The following is a 14584-nucleotide window of genomic DNA, read 5'->3' on the forward strand; positions in this document are numbered from 1 at the left end:
AGAGTTTAAAGTAATTTTCAGACATGTACACAACAAATATCAAAGCATATTAAAACATATCTAATTAGTTTTACATGAATAGCAATTCGGTTTATAACACATTGTCCTATAATTTTCAAAAAGAGAATTTAGTAGTCTATTTTTAAATATACTTAGAGAGTTGCTTCTTTTTAAGTCAAGAGGCAGGTTATTCCACATCTTAAGAAGAGAGCTTGATGGTAAATACTGTAATGAGCACATTTTGAGAATGTCAAGTTGATAGTTAAGAGATCTTTCAAAGTTTCCAAGCTTTTTAAAAATATTTTCAAAAGATGCAGGAAGAAGTTTATGTGTATATTTATACATAAATATAGCTTGGTTAAAGTCTACCAGATCATTAATCTTTAGAATCTTATACTTAAGGAAAAGAGGATCACTATGAGACGTGGCTTTTGAGTTATCAATTAATCGTATTGCTCGTTTCTGTAAAATGTGAATTTGTTTCATTTCTGAACATTTGTTACATCCCCAGGCAGAAATTCCATATTCAATAAATGATCGAAATAAAGAGTTGTAAATGGTTAGTTTAATATTACTAGGAAGAATATTTTTTACACTTGACAAAGCAATTCTGAGATCATTAGTAATTTTCATTGGGCAAAGTAAATTAGTTGGGGCATGATTGTTCCCAAATTAAGGGTTGGAATACAATATTTGCTAGACTAGACCTTTCTAGACTTTTTCGAACTATTTATTTCAGCCTTCCTAATTTACTGTTGATTTTAGTTGACTTGTTTTTTCTGAAAAATTCTTGAACAATTGTTGATTATGTTTTTTTTAACTTCTGAAGAAAATTTATATTCACGCTGTATTAATTAAAATACTGAAGTTGTCGTACTAAACAATTTCATGCCTAAGCTTAATTTTTATATAAACTCTAATTTTTCAGGACCAATTTTGGTCGAGGGAACACGTGGTTAAGAATAATTTTTAATTCCCTGAAAAAGTTCACAATTTTATCGTTTTTTGAGATGCAAATTCGCGAATTTTCTCACGAAAACTTTGCAGAGCAGGTCGTTATTTTACTTAAATATCCTAAGGGACTTTAAGTAACTTAACGTCCCACTGTTGGGGGAATCATAGGTTGGTAATGTCAAAAGACGGTAAAAATTTTTTAATTGACTTAATGTTTGAAAAAGAAAGTGCTGTGGAAGACGATGTCTGGCCGCGTTAAACAAGTTCCACAAGATTCAACAGAAGGAGATAGAACGGATACGGGGCATAGTACTGAAAAACATCTTCACGTGTGATTTCGATATTTACTCTAGTTCTGAACCCTCTAGTAATAAGTTATAAGAAATATATATACTGGAAGTTATTTATGCGTTTTTATTAGAGTCTGACTCACGTCCTCTATAGTGCAGGCTTTTTTTGAAATTGAAACTGAAAGTTCTATATATTAAACTCAATTCTAAAAGAATATTCTATATATTGAACTCAATTCTAATAGAATATTCTATATATTAAACTCAATTCTAATAGAATATTCTATATATTGAACTATGTTGTAAAAGAATGTTCTACACATTGAGTTCAATTGTAATTTGATGTTCTATATATTGAACTCAATTGTAACCGAATGTTCTATATATTGAACTCAATTGTAACCAAATGTTCTATATATTGAACTCAATTGTATCTGAATGTTCTATATATTGAACTTAATTGTATCTGAATGTTCTATATATTGAACTCAATTGTAACTGAATGTTCTACAAATTGAACTAAATTTTGACTGAATGTTATATATATATATATATATATATAGAACTCAATTGTAACTAAATATTCTGTATATAGAACTCAATTGTAACTAAATATTCTAAATATTGAACTTAATTGTAACTGAATGTTCCATATACTGAACTAAATTTTAACTGAATATTCTGTACAAAGAACTCCAATTTAGCTCTATGTTTAATATTGGAATGATAAAAAAATAAAAAAATAAAAAGTATAATTTATTTTCAATCTGAACACACTTAAATTTGTTTAAGGGACTGTAAAAGAAAAATGAAAGGAGGTATTGGATGAAACCTGAGAATCTCAGGCGTTGACCGATACATATAAGACATCTATCTAATGTTTCTGTCTCGAGAAATTGACATAAAACTGTGTCAAAATTATACGAAAATTCATATATATGCAAATTTGTATACAAGTTTTAATATAAAACAGATCATATTCCACAAATACGAAACCAATCTGAAAACGACGATGTCCCACAGAAGCCTGAGAATCTCAGGTTTGCTTCTGTTATAATTATTTAATTTTTATTTTGCATTTTTAATAGATGTAATTGATATTATTATTACATATAGTCCGTATAGTCCGTATTACGTCACAAGAACTTTAGCCAATGACAGTGCAGTATACTGGTCACATATTGGCGGGAATTCTTGTGGCGTAATGTGGACTGATAAATAATATTTTCAATTATATTAATTAAAAATGCAAAAAAAAAAATATATAATGGGAGCAAACCTTAGATTCTCAGGTTTCTGTGGGATATAATCGTTTTCAGATTGGTTGCTTATTTGTGGAATGTGATCTGTTTTATGCTACAACTTTTATACAAAATTGCATATATATGAATTTTCGTATAATTTTGACACAGTTTTATATCAATTTCTCGAGACAGATACATCAGATAGATGTCTTATAGGTATCGTTCAACTCCTGAGATTCTCAACTTTCATCCTATACCCCCTTTCATTTTTCCTGTACAGTCCCTTTAAGAGAACATATTCTAATTTGAGTTACTCCTTTAACATAAAAGAGCCGTTTTGCTTATCATCAAAATGTTACATATCTAAATATTTATTCCATCATTATAATTACAATCTTAAGATCTTATAGAGAAACTGAATGTAAGTAATGGATGTATCTAGCTGCCACTTTCAATAATAGGGAAGACACAAAAATGTATCTTTTACCATGATTAAAAGATTAATACATGAAACTGTTATCTATTTATGTCATTGTAATGGATATTATAAGTGCGAAAAAGTTTTTTTTTTGCACTACGTTGGGTTTAAAAAAAACTTTCATTTTGATCTGAAGCAAACTACACAAATTTGAATCTCGGCAAACACTTTTTTGCGCGCATGATACCCATATATACAACATTTATAGTTTTATTCAATTTTCCTCACTTTATTTAATAGCAGGTCAATAAAGTAACTTTATCATCCTGTTGTTGGGTGATATAGTCACTCTACAACGGGAAATATAAGGCGTGAAATTTGAAATTTTATTAGTAGGGTGATAAAGTAACTTTTTCGCCCTGTTGTAGGCGATAAAGGCACTTTACCGCCTTATTTCGGGATATACTAGGTGTGATAAATTCTCTCAAAACAGAATAAAGGTTAAAATATGTCTCGATAGAGATAGCTTTTTGGTTCCGGCATTACTGTTTCCATAATCGGCAGTGTGATGAGTTTCTAAGCTGAATCTATAGCTGAATCTATTCGTTTTGTCAATTTTCGTTGCTTCTGCTTTTTAACTATATACCGTATACCCACAAATACACAAACTATAATAAAGCATCCAATTCTTATCCTTCAAATCTACTTTTTGTTGAATTAAACTTTTTAAAATAAAGCTTCCGCTCATATATATATTTTATGTTAGCTATAGCTGACCAATCGGCTCGACCAATTAGGCTGAAATTTTTGGAGGGAACACATGAGTGTCAAAAGGTAAAAGTTAGATTTTTAAAAAAAATCACTTTCATTAAAATCGTTTTTTTTAAAGCTCAATTTTTTTCATTCAAAGGGCAACGCTAGGCACTTCAGCTAGTGTTGTTTTTAGCCATACTTCCATTCTTATGAATTTAATGTGTAAAAATGAACTACTAACTAATGGGCATTTTTGATTTTCATATAATTCTAATCATACTACAGTTAAAAACAGAAAACTGTAGAACTTGAGTGTTTTCTTCAATCTTTTATACTATGCATGCTATTTTTGTCATTTTTTAACTGTCGAAAATGTTCAATGCACATAATAATAACTCAGTCCTAAATTACAAACTCCTTAGCAACATTCATAATAAAAGAAATGAAGAAGACATCAACCCTTCCACTGCTTTCCGGTGAACACTGTATAAAATCTTCAGCGGCAAATAAGTTTCCTGTGCACTTTTAAAATGGCGTATTAGATGCTTTCCTACGATGATGATCACAAGAACTACTGCTAGGACTCCAAATAGTAGTTTCATGTCAAACTCATCAATGTTGTTGTATAGAGAGGCGTTTCCCTAAAAAGAAACATAATTTGATTTAGTGAGCAAGGATACCATGGTTACCAACACAGGAGGAGGCTTAAAGACAACTCTGGTCAACCATCGATAATGATAAACCATTGATAATGATAAACCATTGATAATGATAAACCATTGATAATGGTAAACCATTGATAATGGTAAACCATTGATAATGGTAAACCACTGATAATGGTAAACAATTGTTAATGGTAAACCATTGATAATGTTAAACCATTGATAATGGTAAACCATCGATAATGATAAACCATTGATAATGATAAACCATTGAGTAAACCATTGATAATGGTAAACCATTGATAATGGTAAACCATTGATAATGGTAAACCATTGATAATGTTAAACCATTGATAATGGTAAACCAGTGATAATGGTAAACCATTGATAATGGTAAACCATTGATAATGGTAAACCATTGATAATGGTAAACCATTGATAATGATAAACTGGTAAACCAGTGATAATGGTAAACCATTGATAATGGTAAACCATTGATAATGGTAAACCATTGATAATGGTAAACCATTGATAATGGTAAACCATTGATAATGGTAAACAACCATTGATAATGGTAAACCATTGATAATGGTAAACCATTGATAATGGTAAACCATTGATAATGGTAAACCATTGATAATGGTAAACCATTGATAATGGTAAACCATTGATAATGGTAAACCATTGATAATGGTAAAAACCATTGATAATGGTAAACCATTGATAATGGTAAACCATTGATAATGGTAAACCAGTGATAATAATGGTAAACCATTGATAATGGTAAACCATTGATAATGGTAAACCATTGATAATGGTACACCATTGATAATGATAAACCATTGATAATGGTAAACCATTGATAATAATGGTACACCATTGATAATGGTAAACCATTGATAATGATAAACAATTGTTAATGATAAAACATTGATAATGTTAAACCATTGATAATGATAAACCATTGAAAATGGTAAACCATTGATAATTGTATACCATTGATAATGGTAAACCATTGATAATGGTAAACCATTGATAATGGTAAACCATTGATAATGGTAAACCATTGATAATGGTAAACCATTGATAATGGTAAACCATTGATAATGGTAAACCATTGATAATGATAAACCATTGATAATGGTAAACCATTGATAAGGGTAAACCAATTATAATGGTAAACCATTTATAATGTTAAACCAGTGATAATGGTAAACCACTGATAATGGTAAACCATTGTTAATGGTAAACCATTGATAATGGTATTCCATTGATAATGGTAATCCATTGATAATGTTAAACCATTGACAATGGTAAACCATTGATAATTTTAAACAACTTATAATGGTCAACTATGATCCTCTCTTAATTATCTACCACACCATTATTCTACACATTTTAGTGCACTGTTCACTGTTTATGCCTCATATAAAGGTATAATTTCAGATTGTTAAAGTAAATTGCTGCCTTTAAATAATTTATATTTTAATTTATTCTTTAATGTATTTTTAGTTTGATTGCAGTGGAATTATGCTTTAGGGAATACTGTATAATATAGTAAATATGTTTTTATGGTTTTCTAAAAACATTTTTTTCATCTTATTTGAATTTACATGCGTAGTATAATTCAGGCGAGACTTTTTAAATGTACGCAAATTGGAAATACAATATTTAAAGGAAAGTTCAACGAAAATCCCCAAAAAATTTATTCAAAAAAATCAAATTATCACAATGAAGAAACTGACCATTTTGAAAGCTTGAAATTTGTCAAATTTTGGAGACAGGTTTTGTTTTAGCATACCAATTGATAATGGTGTAAGTTAAGAAGAAAAAAATTGAAAATGTGCTGAATCTCTCTAAAAGGTCGTTTAAAAACGTTCAAAGATTACGCATATATATTTTTCAGAGAAAAGAACAGATTTAAGCCTGGATTATAAGGATGATGTTTTAAAAATTTTGATATTTGTACAAACAATGTAATATCCAACTAACTAAATTTAATCTATGATTAATTTCCAATTTGTATTAGAAATGCTTGTCCCAAATATAAAATCATGGAAAAATCAGATTTCTAACATTTTATTTATCAAGAATTGGCGGAACATAATAAAAGCACTTTGCACTATTGAAAGAGTTATACGTTTTTAGGATACTTTAAGCATAACTGTATCCGGAAAAAATGCTCAAATTTTCTCCAATATTTTTTATAATTCGTAAAGGAAATTCCTTAGTCATAATCATTCAAAACATGAGAAATGCTATAATGTAATGATTGAAATAAGAAAATTAAAAAAGCCTTAAAGGGACTGTAGCAAGGCGACAACGTAATTTCAAGTGACCCTCGATGCAAAGATGGCAATGTCCGATTTACAACGGTATTCTTAAAACCTAAATCTGATCAGAAATGTTGACGATATCGTCGTTTTTCTGATCGTAAAGTGTTTATTTCTGTTATTGATTCTTATAAACAAGAACTGCGCAAATCATTTTCACAGAGAAACCGCAAATGAAAATAAAAATTTAAAAAAAACAGGAACATTGATATCAAATTCTTACTTGATTAGACAAAGGGTTCAATGGTACCGTTGTAAATCGGGCATTGAAATCTTTGCAAGTAGGGTTACTTGACGCTTACAGTCCCTTTAAATATAAAAAGTCTGATCTTGATTTATGTTTGTAATTTACTAACCCTGTTGTTTCCTATAAGAAGTCCTCCTCCCCCTCCTCCTTCCACCAGGACTATCTCCTGTAGGAGTAGACAAACCAGAACCAGTTCATGTAAACTGCAACCTTCCATAATAAAGGTGGTTGCAACAAGGTGTCTTTATCAACTGTCCTGTTCAACTGTTTGCTCGTTAACTCAATATAAACCAGCCTCATATTTAACCTCCGTAGAGACTACAGCAAAAAACCCTCACATACTCAGCCTCCGTAGAAGCTATTTAAGGACCCTCCGGTCTTAACATGGAAATTGATGACGACTTTTATATCGTCTTTAACATACGCAGCTTTTACTTGAAATACTTATTCCACTTTATACAGTTTATAAATTAATATTGAAAACTGCTTATCTCCAGGAGCCCGGGATCATGCTCCTCTGACGACCGTAACAATCAAGCTTCCGACATTCTGGACGGATTCTCCCGAAGTATGGTTACTCCAGACTGAGGCTTAGTTCGAAATAAAAAGTTACTGTATCCGGTACAAAGTTCATCTACTGTATTGCAGCTCTTCCTCAGGATGTGGCCTGTTGTCTGCTAGACCTAGTTCGTTCTTCTTCCTGCTGATCCCTAAGCAGCTCTATACATACAAGCCTAATCTAGATGTTTACTCTCAGTGATTTCGAGTGTTATCAGGCTGTGCAGAGTATCCCAGTAATCTTCGACCAGCGCCCCTCAGAGTTAATGGATAAAATGTTAGTTCTGCTCCCTGATGATGAGAAACCAGGTTTTTCTTTCATGGATTGTTCATGGATAAGCTCCCTGCTCATCTCTTGAATGAGTCAATTAGTGATCCTAGGAGAATGGCTACTAGAGCAGATGAACTATGGTAGATTAGAGGAACTGGTAGCACTGTGTAATCTCTCTCCAGCCACTGTTTCGAGGATGTGTCTGTTGAGTCCCATGGATCTAGCCCATGATCAATGTACTCAATGATCTCAAGTCTCACCTCCATAATGTTCGCCAACTTCTTGATTTACTCCGACTTCATGGTCTGTGCATTAACCCGGATACGTGTGTTTTTGCATCTACAGAGCTTGACTACCTGGGCATTAAAGTGTCTGGTTCTGGTTGAGTTCCACTATGTCAAGCATACTGAGATTATTTCTGCTCTGTGGACAAGAAATCTCTCCAGGATTTTCAGGAATTCTGAATTTCTCCAGGAGATTTCTGAAGGAAGCTGCAGGTTTACTTTTTCCTCTGACTGAAGCTTTGGAGGAAAAAGGCAAATGTTGTCGTGGACATTGGAGATGAAACAAGCTTTTGCTGATTAAACCGACTTAAATACTTTTTTTGGTTTAAAATAAATCTGTACCTTTCATATCTATAAATACAGAAAAAGCATTGTATGCAAGATTTCTAAAAAGAGGTTCAAACAAACTTAAACGGTAGTATTTTAAGTTTTTTCGGTTTAAGATAAACTTGCATCTTAAATACCTAATACAGAAAAAGCATTGTATGCACAGTTTTCAAAATGAGGGTTTGACGTTTTGAACCGACTTAAACTGCAGATTTTCATGTTTTGAACCGACTTAAACTGCAGATTTTCATGTTTTTTGGTTCAAAACAAATCTGTATTATTCATACATAATACAGAAAAAGCATTGGTTGGATGCGAGTTTGATAAAAAAAACTCATTAAAAAAACAATCTTATTAAGCTTAGTGCATAGTTTCCAAATATGGAGGTTCAAACCGGCTTAAATTATAATATTTAAAGTTTCTTATGTGCGCAGTGTGGATTGTGGCGAGCCAAACAAATATATATTTATATAAATAAATATATTGCCTGAATACAAGACAACATAATGCTTAACAAGCCGATAAATACTAGTCAATAATACTAATTTATTCATGAATATTCAATATATTTATAATTATCTTCATATAAGCTGTATTTATCGTGCATTATTGGTTAAAATACAAAGTTTTTCATATTTTTTTCGCGCTTGGTTTATTGCAATTTTTGGTAATTTTTTGCAACTTTTAAAATGTAGAAATATAAAATTAGATATATAGAACATATATTTTAAGATAGTGATTAAAGATGAGATTATAAATATTTCGAAAATATACAATTTAATAAAATAAATATCACACTTATATGAGCAAACTTAGAATTTAATTCAGCTTCCGGTTCAATTTCCCTCCAGTCCTTGGAGTTTGCATTGCAGAGCATAAAAAGTTAAAAAAACAGACAAAAATTTTAGATAAAAAGAGAGAGAAAATGAAAAAGAGGATGTGAGGAAAAAATAAAGAAAAAAAATCACATTACGAATTAGATTATTTGGAAAGAAAGAATCTGAGATGAAATAAAATGAATAAAAAGAGGAAAAAAAGGATAAAACGAAAAGGATGAAAAAAGAAAGAATAAAATTAAGAAGAATGAATTAATAAAGAAAGAATGGCAGAAGTTTAGAAAGTTAGGAAGAAGGGAAAAAGAAAGAAAGAAAGAAAAAGAAAGAAAGAATGATAGAAAAAAAGAAAGAAAGACATAGAGTAAAAAAAATCGGCCATTAGTTGGTAATTCCTGATTAGGTAACAGATGAATACAATGCGTCCTGTAATCATATTGGATTGTATCCAGCTAGCTATAGATGAATACAAGGCGTCCTGTAATCATATTGGATTGTATCCTGCTAGCTTATAGATGAATACAAGGCGTCCTGTAATCATATTGGATTGTATCCAGCTAGCTATATCTGTATACAAGGCGTCCTGTAATCATATTGGATTTTATCCTGCTAGCTTATAAATGAATACAAGGCTTCCTGTAATCATATTGGATTGTATCCTGCTAGCTATAGATGAATACAAGGCGTCCTGTAATCATATTGGATTGTATCCGGCTAGCTATAGATGAATACAAGGCGTCCTGTAATCATATTGGATTTTATCCTGCTAGCTATAGATGAATACAAGGCGTCCTGTAATCATATGGGATTGTATCCAGCTAGTTATAGATGAATACAAGGCGTCCTGTAATCATATTGGATTGTATCCAGCTAGCTATAGATGAATACAAGGCGTCCTGTAATCATATTGGATTGTATCCAGCTAGCTATAGATGAATACAAGGCGTCCTGTAATCATATTGGATTGTATCCAGCTAGCTGTAGATGAATACAAGGCGTCCTGTAATCATATTGGATTTTATCCTGCTAGCTATAGATGAATACAAGGCGTCCTGTAATCATATTGGATTGTATCCAGCTAGCTATAGATGAATACAAGGCGTCCTGTAATCATATTGGATTGTATCCTGCTAGCTATAGATGAATACAAGGCGTTCTATAATCATATTTGATTGTATCCTGCTAGCTGTAGATGAATACAAGGCGTTATGTAATCATATTGGATTGTATCCAGCTAGATATAGATGAATACAAGGCGTCCTATAATCATATTGGATTATATCCAGTTAGCTATATCTGTATACAAGGCGTCCTGTAATCATATTGGATTGTATCCAGCTAGCTATAGATGAATACAAGGCGTCCTGTAATCATATTGGATTGTATTTTCTAGCTTAAAACCAAAATATGTACAGCACCCCAGGAACTTTCTGAACGTAAATTTTTATTTTTATCTCATGCATACCATTATTTAATATGCTTAAAACTTTAAAATTTCCCACTTCCAATTATAGATTAAGCACGATCTAAATGATGTGGGACACTGTGTACAACTATACATTATGCTAATGTCGTCGTTGTTTATATAAATGCAGTAAAGACGGCTTTCGACTTCAAGTTTTCTAACATCATGAATACACTTAAACATGGAAACAAAAGAAGCTGTAGATTTTACAGCTTCTATTTGTTTACTTTTAAACTTGTCATTTGACAAAGCTTGTCAGAAATCAAAACTTAAATCGAAAAGTCGTCTTTATTGTATTGATATAAAGGCCGACTAGTGTATCTAAAATGTAGAGGCCGGAGTACAGAGAACTTGACAGTTCTCGACCTCCTTCATGGAGGCCCAGATAACCTCACTCTTCTCTGCAAACTGGTTTTTATCCAACTTTTTCTCCTAAAAAATCGTCAGACTGATTTTTTTAGAATTAATTTTTTCACATACAAAATTATGACGACATTAATTTTTTATTTGGTTTGTCTGATTGTTTTTTTTTTATCAATAGAAACATAAAAAATCTGCGGACTATTTAAATTTTATTATTTCAAAATATAGTAAAGTCTTGTGGATAGATCAGCAAAAAAAGATTAGATATTTACTAGAACAATGAGCTCAAAGTTAGTTAAAGATGCAATAAAATTATTTAGTTTTTTATGTTAATGAAGGCATTGAATTTTTGCCACAAACTCAAAATTTTTTTATCCCAATGTTGCAGACCTTAGATATTTCAAACTATGAATTCTGTTAGATCAAAAAATCTAAGTTTGAATTATCAAAGGTTCAAACGTTGGTGAAACCACCAGGTTGTACAGATATAGGAATTAGATTTTTCAAAAATAATAATTTTAATATACGATCAATCACCTGTAAATCCATTTTGAGAAGAGCCAACTCTGCTTCGTTCTTCTTTCTCAACATTGAACCCAACCATTCACTGTAACCTTTAAATTACAAGGGTTCTTACTTTTAATAAACATGATTTGGTGACAAGAAAATAAAAATTCGTTACAAGTCAATTTTTATTTTCTCAATTTGATCATAAACTAGACTTTCATTTTTCATCCGGGTTGATAGATAATTGTTAAACACATGTTTGTTGTGATGGACAGGTGGGCAGGTTTAGACTTTTTTCAAACCGTTAGTTAACGGTTAGTTAAAAACGTTCAAACAAACAAATTTTATAGCAGTCGTTCGTTTTTTTATCTATGAAATGAACGTTTTGCTCTTTAATGGTTTTTTTCGTTCATGGTATATTTCGTTCTTTCTCTAAGTTCCCGTTCGTAAACGATCTCAATCTTATTAACGATTTAAAATTTAGCCTTTTTTGCCGATTGTTAATCCTCCGTTAATTTTCAAAAGCTTGCCGTTCGATAAGATAACGGTGTCCTCCAAAAATGATTGACACTTCTGGATTATTCTGCATCATGTTATTTAAAAAAATACGTTAACGATCTTACTTAGCAATTATACGACGAAAATAATTGGTATCACGTGAATCCTAATACAGTAAAACTCTAAATAAGCCATACATCGAAAGAATTTATCAAATGTCGTTTTGACAATTTTCAATTTTGACTATTTTACGTAAATCTCAACTTTTGCGAAAATAAATAAGTAGCCATGAATATGCAGGAAAAGTTTAAAGAGCTCCATATAATCATTTAACTAAAAAAAAATAAATATCTGCAACATTCCATTATCAGAAAGTGAAAAATACGACATTTGATGAATTCTTCCGATGCATGGCCTATTTATGGTTTAACTGTATTTTAACCTAAATTAAATCAACATCTTGATACTTTTACATTTGTCATTCAATTCTTTTGTTTCCTAGAAACTCAATAATATAAGTTTAAAATCAATCAATCAAGTTGATTGATTGATTGATTGATTAAAGTTATCTACCTGGATCTAGCCGAGTCATCGTTTTAATAAACGATTTTCCAAATTTAATTATTTTCTTCTGCGCCTCCCTGTTGGTTTTAGGTTCCTGGTAGATGTCAGAGGATTCAAAATATTTATTTTTATAAAAAACAAAAATCATTTCAAAATAAATTCCAAGTCTCTCAATTTTTGTCTTTTTCACTTTGAGCTTAAAGGGACTGTAAAGGAAAAATGAAAGGGGGTATAGGCTGAACCTAAGAATTATTATTTGATACAGCCTGTATCACGTCCCAATTATACTGTACTGCCATTGGTGAGAGTTTTGGTCACGTGATGCGATCGTAATAATTATATTATCAATTATATTTATTAAAAATGAAAAATTATTAAATTCAAACAATAATGGGAGCAAACCTAAGTTTTTAAGGAATCTCTGGGATAACCTCGTTTTTAGATTGGTTGCGTATTTGCTAAATATATGATCTGTTTAAACCTGTCTGTTTGTTTGTATCCAATAAACGTCAAAACGGCTGAACAGATCGGGCCCAACTTTTGTATGGGACCTCACGTGACCCCAGGGAAGGTTTATGAATGATCAAAATTTTAAAAATTTGTATTTAAAAGTTTTTATTTTTGTAAAATTTAGAAAATGCGCGAACAAATTTTTTTGTTGTTTTTGTTTTATATTGTACAAAGAGGAGATGCTCAGAGATAAAGCCACACTTAAAAGTGGAAATAGAAGATGGACACGAAGCGCCCTAAAAGCCTAGTATATATAAATTTTGTATAAATTTGACACAGTTTTATATCAATTTCTTGAGAAAGAAGCATCAGATAGAACTTTTATAGGTCTCGATCAACTCCTAAAATGCTTAGGTTTCAGCCTATACCACCTTTAATTTTTCGAAAAAGTGTCGAAAAAAAACCATGGTAATGAAACGACGACTTTTGTGTTATCTTCCACAATTTGTCCCTGAACTATCTGATTTGTCGTCTTTTAGTTCCCATGTTTAAAATTCATTGTTTACTTTTGCGAAAAAAAACTAGAAATTAGTTTAATTTTAATCCTTTCCTGAGACAACAGATGAATCAGATTTCTCTGAGCTGAAATACAAATATTATAAAAAAAAATATCAATTAAAACAATAGAACACGATGTTATGGATGAATGCCGATGATTTTTTCCATGTTTGCGGCAATAAAAATAACATCTGTTTAATTTAAAAACCTCCCAAAGTATTTTTTTTTCATGATTAAAATATCAAACTCAAAAATTATTTTTTTGCGAACTTCCTTCTTGTGCTTTTTTAGTTTAAATAATGATAATAATAATAATAATGGTACAGAAAAATGTGACCTATTAGATTAAGATAGTGCTGTGTATGAAGGTCTCCTGAATTTTCCTTCATAAAGGTTTCCAGCTTCTAAATAAAAAAAACAAGTTAAGAAAAGATTTAAACCACGGCAAATTAAAACAAATAAAAAATACGTAAGTTTACTTTAAGCTCATCGTAAAACATTTAGAATTTCAGTAATTTTTAAACTTTAGCTATACCTTGATAGTTGGTCCTTTCTTGGAAATAATATACAGTTTTTCCTCTATACCCTTTAACATTGTTTTTATTATGAATAATTTCAACAAAAATGCTTTTCATAATTATAATTATATAGGATTATTACTTTTGTCAACTGTTACTTTAACTGTTACTTTAACTGTTACATTAACTGTTGATTTAACTGTTACTTTAGTTGTTACATTAACTGTTACTTTAACTGTTACTTTAACTGTTACTTTAACTGTCACTTTAACTGTTACTTTAACTGTTACTTTAACTGTTACTTTAACTGTCACTTTAACTGTTACTTAAACTGTTACTTTAACTGTTACTTTAACTGTTACTTTAACTGTTACTTTAACTTTTAATTTAACTGTTACTTTAACTGTTACTTTAACTTTTACTTTCACTGTTACTTTAACTGTTACTTTAACTGTTACTTTAACTGTACCTTTAATTTTTACTTTAA

At 30.7% G+C, this 14584-nt stretch overlaps 1 protein-coding gene across 1 annotated transcript; it reads right to left on the reverse strand.

Annotated features, from left to right (window-relative positions):
• Positions 1–9811: 9811 nt before the first annotated feature.
• Positions 9812–14188, reverse strand: LOC111700193 (uncharacterized). Its single transcript, XM_023471042.1, has 6 exons — positions 14115–14188; positions 13917–13983; positions 13632–13663; positions 12581–12665; positions 11540–11616; positions 9812–11071 (listed from the first exon to the last, which is right to left on the reverse strand). Exons 1-6 carry the CDS (start codon positions 14172–14174, stop codon positions 10961–10963), a joined length of 432 nt encoding a protein of 143 aa, XP_023326810.1. The 5' UTR covers positions 14175–14188; the 3' UTR covers positions 9812–10960.
• Positions 14189–14584: the final 396 nt, after the last annotated feature.

This window comes from Eurytemora carolleeae, unplaced genomic scaffold, assembly GCF_000591075.1.
Source record: "Eurytemora carolleeae unplaced genomic scaffold, Eaff_2.0 scaffold378, whole genome shotgun sequence".
Taxonomy (NCBI): domain Eukaryota; kingdom Metazoa; phylum Arthropoda; class Copepoda; order Calanoida; family Temoridae; genus Eurytemora; species Eurytemora carolleeae.